General features: G+C 38.1%; 1 protein-coding gene across 1 annotated transcript in view; it reads left to right on the top strand.

Moving 5' to 3' along the window:
- Positions 1-558: 558 nt before the first annotated feature.
- The window catches only part of YIPF7 (Yip1 domain family member 7), a 24,462-nt gene continuing 8,684 nt past the window's right edge, over positions 559-16,336 (top strand). The window contains 3 exon segments of the mRNA XM_023515997.1: positions 559-674; positions 8,996-9,174; positions 16,058-16,203. Of these exon segments, the coding sequence (XP_023371765.1) occupies positions 559-674; positions 8,996-9,174; positions 16,058-16,203 (441 nt within the window).

The raw sequence follows: 16,336 nt of genomic DNA, 5'->3' as shown, positions 1-16,336 counted from the left end.
CCGGCCCCATATACGGGAGGTGGTGGGTTCAAACCTGGCCCCGGCCAAAAACTGCAAAAAATAAAATAATAAAAATAAAAGCAGGTATATCTCATAGATACACACACGTATACACACACACACACACACATTTAAAAGGAAAAACTGACATTGCTTCATTGTTTAAGGGAAAATCTTCTAGTTGTGTGCCAGGTTTTAATTTTTTTCTCTTAAACTGCTAAGAAAAAGATATTTGGAGGAGAATGTTAGTTCTTCCAGATCAATTAGAGTCAATTTAGTCAAAGTCACAGTTCAAGGTGTGAAAACTTCAGAAGTAGTTGATGATAACACATTTTGTAAATGATTTTCTAACATAGATGTCTACATTTTCCCTCCAATACTTAATGTACCCCTTCAAGGAATACCTTCTCTGCTAGGAATCTAGTCCTAACCCCATCATCAACTAATCTTTGTAAATGTCTCAAAAAATTTATAAACATCTCAAAAAAATTGTATAAAAATTATAAACATCACAAAAATTATACTGCATAAAAAATTATTCTTTTTTTATTTTTCAGGATGTCAAACTTGGGACAATTTGATTCTGATTTTTATCAATCTAATTATACCATTGATAATCAAGAGCAGAATTTTAATGATTCTAATGCCTATGGAAATCTCTATGGATCTAGAACGTAAGTCCTTCAAGAAGTCTTAATATCATGGCAAGGGGTTAGATGAAGGGGGGCTTCCTCTGAAGAAGTCAAAGTTTTCCCCAGCATATCTCAGTGGAGTCCCCAAGAAAAAATTGTCAGGAAAACATGCAGAGATGTCAATCCAGTTTCCATCAAGCCCTTTATCCCTCAGGCTTGCGATCTCTCCACTTTTCGAAATATCACTGAGCAGGTGGTCTGGGCAAATAAGAAAGCGTTTTCCTTTCTCCTGAGATTTTACAGGGCACTGCTTACAGAAAATATTTTATTAATTTAGTAAAATGTTGTTGAGTGCCTGCTTGTATGACAGAAATTAAGACGGGTACTACAAACCCAAACATAAGGGTGAAATCCATAGTCCTTTCCTTCACAAAATGTAAGATTTTATGCCGAGAAATTGGGCAAATAAATATGTGATGATAACACAGTAGGAATAATGTGTTGTGATGGAATCAAGGGGAATGTATTTCAAAGTATATTTGTTATTTGAGACGAAAATTCTACTTAGGTTGAAAATAAAATGATTTAAATTTAGTATTTGCCCTTCAAGGGTAGCAAAATATGGCATTTAGAGTCAGGTTGTCCTTGTGAAACTGGAAAGACTTCTCTGTCTCAATCTGAAAAATAAGGATATTCATTCATTTCAATGGAGAACAATTACAATAATGTATAGGAAAGTGTATTTTGAAGTAAGGCCACTATATAAATACTATTAATTTATATGAATATGGCTTGTAAAAGAGATTGACCCTTTGTTGCCTAAAGTTACTTAGAGGCAGTGGATTTGGTTACATAGTTGCTTTGGGGGACATTGTTGTGTGATCTAGGTGGGCAGACCAGAAAGGTCAGACCGTTTCAACTTTCGTAATAACAAACATTCACTGTTACTATGTTAGAACTGTTCTGAGGTTTATATAAATTAACTCACTGAATCATCACACACCCACATGAGTTAGTTACTGCAGGCTGAGCATCACAAATCCAAAAATCTGAAATCCAAAATGCTCCACAATATGATGCATTTTGAGCACTGACATGACGCTCAAAAGAACATTCCAGATCTCTGATTTTCACCTTGAGATGCTCAACGGGTATGTATTCTGCAAAAATATTACACAATACAGAAACCTCCTAAATCCAAAGCGTTTCTGGTCCCAAGCATTTCAGACAAGGGATCCTCAACCTTTACTCTTATTTCCATTTTATATGTAAGAATCCAGACACACAGAGAAACCGAGGAACTTTCTAAGGATCACACATCTAGTAAGAAATAGGGTTCACGGGGTGGGTTTGAACCTGCCACCTCCAGCATATGGAGCCTGTGGCTCAAAGGAGTAGGACGCCGGCCCCATATGCCGGAGGTGGTGGGTTCAAACCCAGCCCCGGCCAAAAACTGCAAATAAATAAATAAATAAATAAAATAAGGTTGGGATTTTAGCCCAGGGTTGATTGACTAGACCCATAACTATGGTAAGCATATGATTTGTTGTAGAATCACAACATTTTAAAATATAAAATGGGTGCTATTATTACATTGGGACAATAGGAATAAATTGGACCCTCTTAGGACGTGTGGCAATGAGTTTCAAATGTGTTAATTCTTGAAGATTTTTTTAAGTGCACCCCAGAATACCTTAATAGTTCCGGATGGAAAGAAGAAAGACTTAGATATCACAGGCAGTGGGGAGGATTCCTTCCCTATCCTGCCCAGAAGCACAGTGGACGCTCTTTTCACTCGCTGATCGCGGCTGCAGACAGAAGCCAACAGATGCTGCTTTTCCAAGCGTCTTCCTGCCCCTCCTGCTGAACCACTGCTCTGTAGAATAGGGAGCAGTGTTGGGATGTGATGTTTTTAAAATAGGAGAAGTTAAATATTTGGGGTTTTATCTCAGTCACATCTCTATTCGCTCCTAACACTAGTATGGCTGCCTTTCATGATTTATACTTCGGAAGATCAGGAGAAAAAAGAAAGGCATTTGAGGCCCAGAGAATAGTTTCAGCATTGGGGTCATTCCACAAAGGTCATCATAAACAGAGAATCCACAAGGAGAACTATTTAATAGGTTGGTCCAGCCCTGGCCTCTGATTTTGTAGAAAGGAACCGACACTCCCTGTCACTGTTGATTTTCTCAGTCTCTAATCCGGATGGGACAAGCAACTGGGCAGCTTCCGCGTTCTGGAAGGTCCCCACGCAGAGAAAGAACCTCCACCTTCAGCAAGGGCGCATGCGCCACAGTCCCCCCCACCCCCCACCTGTGACTTCCGCTTTCTCCACTCCATCACACGTATCAACATTTTCTTAGGGATCGAGCTGACAAAGGGATGAAATTTTTTCCTGATCTGGAAGTAATGAAACGAGAAAAGCTCGTAATTATATTCTGCAAGGTTGATGGCCTCGCCTGCATTATATGCTGAGTATTTAAACCCAGGTCCTGACTCTGATGCAGTAACATTCAAATTCTGATCCACGCTCTGAGTCTCTGGAATGAGGAAAGGGCGTATTAGCTGTGGTGGTTTTATGATGTACATAAAACGTGGGTCAGGTCACTGATTTACTCGTGTACATCAGTGGACCTCCAGAGATTTGATCTTTTATTCATACCATAAATAGTTCAATTAAAATATGCCCCAAAGAAGAATAAGATGCTGATCATCCTGGCAAATGATGGAGGAATCCAGAGGGTAGTTACCTTGAATCCTTCAGTGTCTGTGTGTCTGTCTCTGCCTCTCTCCCTCCCCTCACCCAGGCTCCCAGTTCATGAGGCTAATTTTTAAAAAGCCTGTTTCACCCAGTGGCATACCGATCTGAAAGCTGATTGTGCTTATTAAGATAATGAAGATATTTATATTTAAAAAATTTCTTATTTTAGAATGAACAAGCAGATACTTTCTCTTTTAAAAAAGAAAAAGAAAAAGCCCTTGACTATTCAGTAAGTCAGATAGGGATCATATCCAACCACTACAACTAGCTAACTAGGTTACATTACCTAGACAATATTTTCCCATTATACTTCTCCAATTTTTTAAATGTGAAATCTATTTATATTATTTGAAGAAAAAAACAGGTATTGCTGCGTAGAGATGAGGGCTACCCAGCCCCATATAATGAAGGTGGCGGGTTTGAACCCAGCCCTGGCCAAACTGCAACAAAAAAATAGCCAGGTGTTATAACAGGTGCCTGTAGTCCCAGCTACTCAGGAGGCTGAGGCAAGAGAATCGCTTAAGTTCAAGAGTTTGAGGTTACTATGAGCTGTGATGCCACTGCACTCTACTAAGGGCGGCAAAGTGAGACTCTCTCTCTACAAAGAAAATAAAATCTCTTTGGATGTTTGGTAGAATTTTAATAGATCAGTGGTGAATCATCATCTTCTCTGAATCTTCAGGCATGATTTTCTAATATTTCAAACACAGCTAATGGCATCACTTCGGACCTAGCTGGACCAACCAGAATCTGGGAATGGTGTATAAGCCGACTCCCCAAGCTACCGTTCCCTAACCCCCACTGTCCTAAACTAATTCTACCGTTCCCTACCCCACACTGTCCTAAACTGATTCTAAATGTGGTTTTGCAAAGGGCACTGACAATCCTGCTTTTGGAATCTTACATAGAAAAGATGTTTCTTGGAGTCCAGACTAAATGTGTTTTCAACCAACAGGCTACTCTTTCTGTTGACCTGTCATACTATTGTCTCACCCTCTTTAATGTGGTGGTGTTCCCTATTCTGGAAACCTCTGTGGTTTCAGGTTCCTAAAAGGTTGTAATGGCTCCTGGTTGGAAGAAATATACATAAACTTGAATAGGAGATCAAAGGTGGAGACAGAATTTTAAGACTTTTACTTATTTGGTGGTACATACCTCACCATCTGAATTACAGTGTATTCCTTCATATCACACAGGGCAAACTCACCAGTTACATCCCCCCAGTTGAATGATCATTATAATGGAGTTCAAACTTACAGTTTTTTAAAAAAACAAAACCTTGAATAAAATGGGTAGGTAGTGGTTAAGTAATGTAACACAGAAAATAGCCTGTAGAACAGATGAAAAAAAGTGTCTTGAACCACAGAAATTATTATAACTCACTCTTCTTTAAAAAAGGCCCATTATTAACCGGAAAGATCATCTATATTTCTGTCTAACAAGGGTACAAGTGAACTTTTCTAGAAATAGAATGTAAACGTTTTGACACAATGACTATGCAAATTACATGAAATCTATGTGAACCAGCTTGATGAAAGTGTTTCAAAATGTATGTGAAAACACTAAAAAAAAAAAAAAAAGGCCCATTATATTTGCATTGAAAGTCAAAGGTTAGATCCTGCTCAATCAGAAACAGGTTGAAAATTTTACTCAGCTTGAGACCACACTTTATTGTTAACACAATATCAAGTAAGTAAAGACCAGTCTCTGCAAGTTAGGGACAAATCTGAGGGGATGTTGAAGAATTGAGTTGGTGTGAATACAGAGGGTCTTTAGGGAGACCAGGTGCACGGCCACAGCATTCTAGCTGGGAAAGAAAGCTGAGGATGGGGTAGGGAATGTTCTTCTGTTAAGGAAGCAAAGGACAAATGGGATGGAGAAGGTACGTTGGGTGTTCCAGGGAAACCAAAATGGAAATAAAAGTTGAAGATAATCAGCACAGAAGGGACACGAATTTTCACCACCTACTAATGTTAATGCTGATTAAGGAACTGACAGACTGGGAGACAACTATTACAAATACAGAGAGTTACACTCCTGTGTTCATCACTGTAGGTCTCAGGGAGAAAGGAGCTTGCAAATATGTAGGAAATTGATTACTTGACCACTTCTCCTATGCTCTGCATAACCCCCAGGGCTTCACTTATTTTACCTAATTTAATTCACAGCCAACCTATGAGTTTAATAAATATCCCCATTTTCCAGAGGAGAAAACCAAGGCAGAGAATGTGTAGTAATTTGTTTAATATTATAGAACAATGATTTGAACCCTGGACACTTGATACAAAAGGTTGTAGTTGCTAATCACTCTACTTGTTTTGAAGGATACATCATCCCATTGGATTATTGTTACAAGAAGCAGCATAGCTCCGCCTCACTGGAGAAGGGAAATCAGACCCAGAATGTTACTGGTTGTTTTAACAGAGCGGTTCAGTCACTTTACAGATGCTTGAAGGGATTTTTTTAAGAAGAGAAGACATTTAGTAACAAAGTTAATATTTAAATCCGACCAGCCAGAGTCCATTGGTTCCTTTGGTCTAATTCAATTGACATTTATTTCAATTGGGATAACATACTGAATTACCAATGATCACAATATCAGCATTAGCTTTTCATAAAGCTAAGAGAGGTACTGTGGGATCCAGGAGAGGAGACATGTCCTGCGGGCGTCCTCTGCAAGACGCCCATCATGATGTGGGGCCCCAACTTTCACATCTTAAATATTAATCTGACTCATTAAACTGCCTCTAATAGATTAATCATCAAGTCCTATTTAACAAGAGCAAATAGTAAAATTTCCAGTCCCAGTGTCCTACAATTTTTTTTCTTTCATGAAAGGATTGTAGGCTTGAACGATGTCACTAGGAATGTAGGAGAATCCTTTGGCATAGCCATTCAAAGTTGGTGCCATCCAGTAAAACAGGGTCATACTGGAAGACGTGTGACTAAGTGTCTTGACTTTGATATATGCCTAAAATTATGTTGTCCATAGAAATTTCCGGGCAAAGATCTTAAACATAAGAATTGGATCAGGTTATTTGCCGAGTCTTGTGGGTGAGATTCTGGACTAGTAATATGATTATTTTCGTGTTTGCATTGATTTTGTTCATTAAGATGTCATGGTAAATATTATAGTCCAAGTGTACAAAGTCAAAGTGATAAAGTAAGAGAATTTAATTTAGACAGGTATCAAAGGCAAGCACAGCAATTTTAATAATTAAAGGACTAATTTTGTGTTTATAGGAAAAATATAAAAATTTTACTTACATAGATAAGTGATATCAGAAGCTCAATATCATGCTCTCACTGTCAGAAGGACCACAGAAACCAAGCTTCTGATGGAGTTTTGCCACATGAAGGTAAGAGGTTAATGTAACTCCATTTGGGAATGAAGAAGTTAATGTAACTCCATCTTGGAACTAACTCCCGACTCCCGTCCTGGGCAAGATTGCCCAAGTGGAATCAGTCTATCAGAAAGAGACTAGCTCCCTCCCCTGCACTTCTGGGCAGCCAGTCTGAAGGGGACCTGCTTCCCCTCCCCGCACTGGGCAAGGTCAATCAGCTCAGAGGGAGTCAGTCTATCAGAAAGAGACAAGCAGCACCCCCCCCCCCAGAAAGTCCCTAACCATAAACAGCTCAGCAATAGCAGCCCCGCCCGACAAAACACCCAGTGAAATTCCTCTATACGCTTTAAAAACCTCTGCTAGCTTCTCTTTAGGGTCTCCCCTCCTACACTGTAGGGTGGAGTGACCCAGGCATATGCTTGCATTTAAATAAAAAGCACTTTCTTTGTTTTTACATGTGTGCATTGGTGGTCTCTCAGAGGAATTTAGGTCCCAACGAAGGAGCAGAGATGGAGGAAAGAAGGGACAGGATTTGGCCACTGAGATATGTGTGTGTGTGTGTGTGTGTGTGTGTGTGTGTATGTATGTAGAGAGACTGCAATTTTAAATTACACATGAACCTTAAGGTCACCCTGTATGTATATATATATATATATACATTTTATGTAAAAATGTTTTTTTTTCCTCTTTAGAGAGCATTGAATCAAAGTTACAGCCCATACCCAGTCCCCTCCTTCACACAGGTTGCCTTGTAGGTAATACCTGTGAAGGTGACGCTTCCTCAAGTCTAGTTAATGCCACTGGACATGAGTTAGGTGGGGCCAGGCCATGATGTCCATGACGTAGTCTTATTTACACACTGGTCCATTTAATCATCTTTATTTTCCCCTTTTATTCTTTGAGAAGGGCTTGCATTTTAAGACAAGCATATGAAGGGGACTTTATCAACCAACAAGCCATTCAGATTCTTATTTATCATTTTTTTTCTGTCAATACTTTTGATAGTGTGTCTGCTTTGCTGAAAAAAAAATTTGGGAATCCAACAGGTGGCTAAATGGACAATAGCAGTAGGTTATCAGCCTATGTTATCATCTCTTCTTAATTAGCTTACAGTTGAGTTAGGATGTGATTTCACCTTTCTCTCTTTCTCCTTTCTGTTCCAAAACAGGCTGTTGGCCAGGGTTCCTCACCTAACGGAGGTTGCATTTGTTATTCTTAAATTTCATATTAAGATTGATGTCAGAAGTAGTAAAGCCATTTTATAAATATTTTACCATAAAGAGATTATACAGAGTTACCAAGTTCAGAATCTTGAACTGTATATTTAGCTTAGCCCAAAGGGCTTTAACAAAAGAAATTTCACCATGATAATGGACAAATCTTGGTGTTTCTTCTCTTCCTTTTAGGTAAAAAGAATTTAAAAGGAGCAATAACCTCACCTCCTCTTCCTTTTTCCTTCCTTTCTGTAGATCCAGCAAGAAGTTATTTACACGAATTATTGTTTTCCAAACTTCCTCATATAAACAGTAAAATAAAAAACAAAAACACTGTCAAGGAGACGTGGAAACATCATATTTTGGCAAAACCAAATCGCACATTTGAAAAGAGGGACATTAAAACCCGCTATAGAACATATTTATCTAGACACAAAAGATAATTCAATTGATAATAATTGTCTGGGAATGACCAGAACCTCAAAATGTCTTATTTCTTTATATGCAGCTGTTACTTTATGCATTTATTTTTTCCTATGAGTTGGCTATACTACTAAAATTATGATTTTTATTTGCTGCTTCCACAGAGACATAGGGTTGTCATGGTTGGTGACTGTCCCTGAAGATCAGTTTAAAAGCAGTACTTGTGGGAAGCAGAGCCCTGCCCAGAAAACCTCAGCCCAGGGCCCAGCACCTGCAGCGTTACTGTGGGACACTGCACAACTCATTAGGTCTCTGGGAACCTCTATTTCTTTTCCACAGTGTGGGATTAATAATACATTTTACCTTATGCAGTGTTAACAGAGAAAAGAAGAGGGGACGTACCCAGCATGGTGTATAATCTCAATTAATATTGGTTGGTGGGGATCACTTTTCTAGAAGTCTTCCTATGACCAGTTACACTTGGAGCAAGTTATTTCTTTCCTGGTAAATATTCATATAATGAGGCGAAGTCATAAAAGGAAAATGACAGTTTTCTTCTTGATGTGTCATGGTATTTTTTCTTAGCTGTGTGTGCAAATGAGAGTCTCTTTCTTTTCCTAGAGGACAAGTGGATGAGCCGCCTCAGCCTGCCTCTGGTGTCCCCTCAGAGATGCTCATGTCACCAGCTTATGCAGGACAGTTTTTTCAGCCAGCTCCCAGCCCGGATTATTATTCACAATCTTCTCCCATGGACAGTTTTGATGAAGAGCCTCCTCTGCTAGAAGATAAGTTAAGGGAGTGTTACTAACGTGTGGACAGCTGAGAGAATCGGGGCACTAATCAGCACCTACTGTGCACTGTCACTGAGCTGGGCACTGTGTTCTATGTCTGATTCTTTCACATATGACAGGAGTTTACCAAACTAAGACACTTAAATCATTGAAGTTTGTTGCATGTTCAGGTAAGGGAGTTAGGAGTATGTGCTCTTGCTGTGATATTTCTGAAGGTATTAAATGTTTCCTTAATATTTCTTAAATATTGACCCCTGGCCATGTTTAGCTGACAGCAAAGATACCTTTTGGCAGAGTGGTTATGTCAAACCAACCACCCTTCCCACCCGAGTTAATGAAACACTTCAAACCAGCATATGTTATTTTATGCTGTGCTTACATGGGAGCAGAGCAGATAGCTTCTCAAACTCATGTTGTTTGTTGTTGACATAGAGATGAGCCAGTTTTTTTACTCCTATGATTCATATAAACCCTCTCATCTCAGCGTGGCATGGGTAGGTGGAGAAGGATATGATTGTAGGAAATAAGGCTGGTGCTAGCACAGAGTCTAAAGATTCCTACAGCCACAGGTCCTTGAGGGGGGTTTCATAGAAGTTCTCATTCATTGATCATATACATATATGTCTACACACATACATAAACACATACACACATGTGTACACACATAGGCAAAAATGTACATGCAGCTACCCAGTATCTGATTTTTTGCTCTTAAAGAAAGTCGACATGCATTGTAACTTAATTCTTTGTACCCTCAATTATAAGAAGCAACTCAAGGTAGCTGGGTGTTGTGATGGGCACCTGTAGTCTCAGCTACTTGGGAGGCTGAGGCAAGAGAATTGCTTAAGCCCAGGAGTTTGAGGTTGCTGTGAGCTATGACACTACAGCACTCTACCCAGGGTGATATAGTGAGACTCTGTCTCAAACAATAAATAAATAAATAAATAAGTAAAGAAGCAGCAAATCAAGGGCACAATTCCCTTCACAGTGGCTTCAAAGAAGATGAAATACTTAGAAATACACCTAACAAAAGAGGTGAAAGGTCTTTTCAAAGAGAATTATGAAACCCTCAGAACTAAAATTGGAGAAGACACTAACAAATGGAAAAACATACCATACTCTTGGCAGGGAAGAATCAACATTGTCAAAATGTCTACTCCACCGAAAGCAGTCTACTGATTCAATGCAATCCTCATTGAAATACCAATATAACTTTTTGAAGAACTGGAAAAAATAGTACTTTGTTTTGTATGGAATCAGAAAAAAAAATATCCATCTAGGTAAGGCTATTCTTAGTAATAAAAACAAAGCTGAGGGCATCACCCTACCAGACTTCAGACTACATCACACGTCCACAAAATCAAAACATCATGGAACAAAATGGAGATACAGACATATGGAACAGAATAGAAAACCAAGAGATGAAACCAGTCTCTACTTCCATCTGATCTTTGATAAACAAAACAAAAGTGTACGGTGGGGAAAAGGATCCCTATTCAAGACATGGTGCTTGGAGAAAATTGGATAACCACATGTAAAAGACTGAAACTCAACCCACACCTTTCATCTCTTACAAAAATTGACTCAAGATGGATAAAAGGCTTAAATCTAAGATACAATATGATAAAAATCTTAGAAGAAAGTGTGCTAAAAACTCTTGATGACGTTCGCCGGCAGAAAGATTTTATGAGAAAGACCTCAGCAGCTATCACAACAACAAAAATTAACAAATGAGACTTAATTAAACTGAAAGACTTCTGCACAGCTAAGGGCACAACAAGTAAAGCGAAAAGACAATATTCAGAATGGGAAAAGGTATTTGTATATTATGAATCAGGCAAGAGCTTGAAAAGTAGGATCTACAGAGAATTCAAATTAATCAACAGAAAAAGAGTAACAATTCCACCTACCTCTGGGCAAGAGATATGAACAGAACCTTCTCTGACAAACACAGACAAATGGCTAATAAACATATGAAAAAACGCTCATCATCCCTGATTATCAGAGAAATGCAAATCAAAACCACCGTGAACAGCCCACATCACAAAGCTCAAAGCTGCTGATGCTGTGGGTCTGCAAACTAATACAACCCTTTTGGAAGGAAGTATGGAGAATCCCCAAAGAACTCAAATTAAACTTCCCATTTGATCCTACAATCCCATTACTGGGCATCTACCCAGAAGAAGAAAAAATCCTTTTATCATAAGGACATTTGCACTAGACTGTTTATCGCAGCTCAATTTACAATCACCAAAACGTGGCAACAACCTAAATGCCCACCAACTCAGGAATGGATTAACAAACTGTGGTACCATGGAATACTGTTCAGCCATCAAAAAAGATGGAGACTTTACAACTTTTGTATTAATCTGGATGGAGGTGGAAACATTTTTCTTAGTAAAGCATCACAAGTATGAAGGAGCAAGAATCCAGTGTACTCAATTCTGATATGCAGGCAATAGAAGATCTATTACCAGTGGGAGGATGGAGAATGGGGAGGGGGGATAAGGGGGTCACGGTGTATGGCACACCTTTTGGGGGCGGGACATCATTACAAGAGGGAGTTTATGTAACAACAGCCACAATCAGTGTAACCTAATTCTTTGTACCCTCAAGGAATCCCAAACAATTAAAATAAAATAAAACAAAACAAAATGAAAGTCAACTTGATGCTAGAAGTATAGGTGCTAAAAAACTAAAACTCAAGTGGATTTAAAATTGAAAAATATATTCACTGTTAACTGCCCCATGTCTTTTATGTACAGTCAAGACAAAAGGGGGAAGGATTCAAATTCCTAATATTTTATATCCAGAGATGATTGTTTGCCTGATTTGAACACAGCACAGAAATTATACGATAGACCTATTGGCCTTTTAGAAGCCAGTTACATTTTGAGTGAATTGTGTTTAACACATTCATTCTATTTTGCTGCCACAATTAAAATACACCTGAAAGTTCGAAGTGTAAGAGAAAGCGCCTAATGTGATTTTGTATTGTGAATCCATGAAATATCTAGACTTTTGTTTTTCAGGCTGGGTGACTTTGTGGAAACGTCAAGCCACATCTGTCTAAAGATATGAATCAGCTGTAGTCGGGATTTCTGAGATAGGATAGTAAATAGTATTGGTTGGTTTTTATCAAGCACACATCCAAGTGACTAAAAAATTTATTAAACTGTAATAATAATGATGAACATTCCTCACACAAAAGCAAGTTATTTTGAAAATATGCTAATTTATTCCTTAAGTGCAGTGTAGGCTAAAATACTTACCTGCTTTTAGGTAAGAATAGTAACTTTTGGATTTGATAATGTACAGTCAATATGTTAACAAATGCATCTTCAAAATTGTCAATTCAAGTCTGTGATACCAGAAAACACTCCTTATGTATTTGTCATTTTTATTTGTAGCTCAGCCTGATGCTCGTATATGAAAAGCCAGTGCCATAATTTACATAGAAAATAAAGACCTTCCTTCATTTTTATAGCGTATATGTCATATGCTTTACAACCACTAGGTGGCAGCAAAACAACAAATGCTGCATTCAAATTTCACGGCCGTTTCATCTTCCTTTATTTTGTATAATATGTTGTTATATTAGGATCTAGAATTAATACTTATAATCTCATTCACATACCTTGCTTGTAATAAATTCAAAGCCAAAATATGATGGAGACATATTTTAGATCAAAGCACATAAACTCTCCTTTCTTATGAAAATAGTGGGTCTTATGTTTATTCACTGTTTCGTGATTCAGTGTTGCGACGTGTTGGAAGCTAATTATGCATTCAAAGAAATGGTTAGAGTCAGTAACGATGTCGCATAAAGCATTTTCCTTCTTTTTTATTCAATGATGGCTGTGTACATTAATGCAATCATGGGGTACAGTGTGGTGTTTTCGTATACATTCTACTTTTAGAAAGATTCACTTGTACCCTTGTAAGATAAACCATAGAGGTGATCCCACCAATCACCCTCCCTCCACCCATCCCCCCGCTCTCCTCCCCCTCCCCCATCCCATATTCTTAGGTTATAGCTTTCCTATGAAAGCTGTAAATTAGTTTCATAATAGGGTTGTATACATTGGATACTTTTTCTTCCATTCTTGTGATACTTTTTTCGTCTGAGTTTTCTTATAGAAATAATTACACTTTTTGAGGAAAAAAGGAGTTGGAATTAAAGACCGTTTTATTGTGGTAAATACTGAAATGTATCGTTAGCATTACTGCCAAAAATGAAAATAAAGTTTGAGAATGATATAAGCCTCAGGTGAAATCACAGTAGAACCTCCGTAGTTGACCAGCTCCCAACACTGCCACACTGTAAGTTGACCTAACTTTCATAGACCCGGCTTGCACCACACACATGTATCCTAACAGTAGGCCTCGTTCCTGATGTTGACCGCCTCTGTACGTTGACCAGCTTTTTACACTCTTTTGGGCGGTCAACCTACATAGGTTCTACTGTAATTTAAAATAAACTTTTCAAATTTTAAGTTCTTTGCTGTTTTAAAAATTATGTTAAACATCCTAACCTCATTTTAAGCTTGGTGAACTGCTCATATTCTTCAAACTGTATGTTTATTAAGAAGGACATAAAATTATCTTCTTATTCATAACCTAAGCAAAGTAGCATAAGAATGGGAAAAGAAGCATCACATGTACTCAGTTCTAATTTTAAACTAGAAGATGGACATATATTGCTCATATGAGAGAAAAACTACATTAAATTCAAAGAAGGGAGAGGGGGGAAGGGTGAGTTCTCACCTAACAGGCATATTGATGGATATACGGCACATTCCCTGGGTGGGGGACCCAGGGGCCCACTGCAGACTTTAATCTCACAAAAGCAATTTACATAAGCTAATCATATGGGCCCTCCTAATAACCTGAAATTAACAAAATATACAAACACATTGTGAAAATAATCATGAAACATGGAAGTTCAAATGTAAATTATTTGCATATTTAACTGTTCATATATATATATATATATATTTTATTCTCAAGCTTGGACTAGCAAATATCATCTTGTATATGAAATGAGTAAAAGACCGTTTCTTAGTTCAGACCAGTGTCTAGCTGACCTCCGAAGATTACTGGATTTTTAGAGCAAGGCCCCACTATGTCATGGAAATCCTTGAAGTCCATCTTGTCCTCTGTACACAGAAGGTCAGCTGTGTGGAGTCTTTCAGTGGTACATACTGCTGCACAAGAAGTTAAGCTATGTCCTGAATCTCACCAAAGATGCTTGATTAACCTTGGAAGGAAAGCTGAGTGTCCTATGTCCTGAATCTCACCAAAGACGCTTGCTAAACCCTTGGAAGGGTAGTTGAGTGTCCTATGTCCTGAATCTCACCAAAGACGCTTGCTAAACCCTTGGAAGGGTAGTTGAGTGTCCTATGTCCTGAATCTCACCAAAGATGCTTGCTAAACCCTTGGAAGGGTAGTTGAATGCCACATATAAATCAATTTAAAGAGTTAGTCCTTCACTTGAGAGAACTGGGCTCAATTAAAAAAAAAATGTGATGTTAATGAGATTAGATTCACATGGACCCCACCAGAAGTCTATGATTAAAACCATGAATTCTGGAGTCATTGCCTAATGTTGAAACACAGATTTCTATTACTAGCTCTGTGTCTGTGATCTTTGGACAAGTTACTTAATCTGTTAAAACCTCGACCACCTGACACATGGGAGAGGAATAAAGTCACGGTACTGCCTTCTTTGCCTGTCTTGGAGACCAATGCATGTCGACGTTGTAGGGCCCACAGTCAGCAGGACATGGCAGCTCTGTGTAGTTGAAGTATTTGCACTTACACTGGCTGCACTTGAGCTCAACCCAGCTTCCATCTTGTTTTCACTGAAATTCCCACATGGTAGAACGAGGGATAATCAGTTTGATTGCCGGTTCCCAGATACTTACGACTTACTCTTCTCTCTGAGTGTTCTTTCTCCCCAAGAAATGTCTTAGTTTATCGTCACAGGAGTGGTCAGGAAAGGAATTTATTTCTATGTGCAATGGATGGCGAATGGCTGGGTGTGTTTCATCATAAAAATGATATACGAGGAACAAAATCTAGCAGAGGGATCTGTGAGGTGGCAGTCAGAATTCTTAGAAAAATAGGCACTGGAGAAAAAATTAGAAATTTCAACATGAGTTTGGACTCGTGAACAATGAATTCCACTAACTGTGGAAAGGGAAAGGTCAATTTGTCGAAATAATCTAGTATTTGAATACACAGGCAATCTCATAGTGCATTGACCTTAAAAAGCATACGTGTACATTATGATTACTTTTCTTTGCCAAAAAATAAAAAAATCCTTCCCCTTTTCTCTTTAGTGAAGTTTCAGGCAATTAGCATAAAATTTCTTTTCTCATTAAGCGAAGTGGAAGCAAAATCCAAAACTTGGACTAAGTATCATTAGTTGAGAAAGTTCTGTTAATAGAAAATTATTCCATGGTTGATATGACAAGATTTCTGGAGTATTAGCAATTGATAGTATGGAAAGATGAAATACTTTAAATGAGGGCTTGTAGTCTATTAACTATACTATTTTAAGCGTACGTTTGTTACGCTTAAAATATAGTTAAAATTGGGAAATGGAGTATTGTGGTATACTTCCATATGGAATATTTCCACGATTAAATTTCCTTTATGGACTATTTCTCTAAAACTTTTTGTTTATTCATTGTTTGGCAACAAAACATGTTTTAAAGTTTTTTTAAAGGTTACTATATATATTACAGAATTTTACATTCTATGTAAAATAGAATCTAAAAGTTTAGAAAGCACAAGATTAAAATTCTAAGTATACTAATATTTTAATCTTTAGTTAAATAATCTAACTTTTTAATATATTTATATTACTCTGTTTTTCTTTCTGCAGAACTCGGAATCAATTTTGATCACATATGGCAAAAAACCTTGACGGTGTTAAACCCAATGAAGCCAGCAGATGGCAGCATTATGAACGAAACGGACCTGGCCGGACCCATCCTTTTTTGCATGGCCCTGGGAGCCACCTTGCTTCTGGTAACGTCCCAGCAAGCTCCAGATTTTAATGCTTGTCTTTTCCAGTGCCAATTCTGAAGAGGTCTTGGTAAATACAGGGGGAAGTAGGTTGCTTTATATAGTGAAAATGGCTTAATACATGACTCAACTTTTT

This window comes from Otolemur garnettii, unplaced genomic scaffold, assembly GCF_000181295.1.
Source record: "Otolemur garnettii isolate 467f Iridium unplaced genomic scaffold, OtoGar3 scaffold00083, whole genome shotgun sequence".
Classification (NCBI taxonomy): Eukaryota; Metazoa; Chordata; class Mammalia; order Primates; family Galagidae; genus Otolemur; species Otolemur garnettii.
The sequence above is the reverse complement of the archived record's forward strand: the minus strand, read 5'-3'. Positions and strand labels throughout refer to the sequence as shown.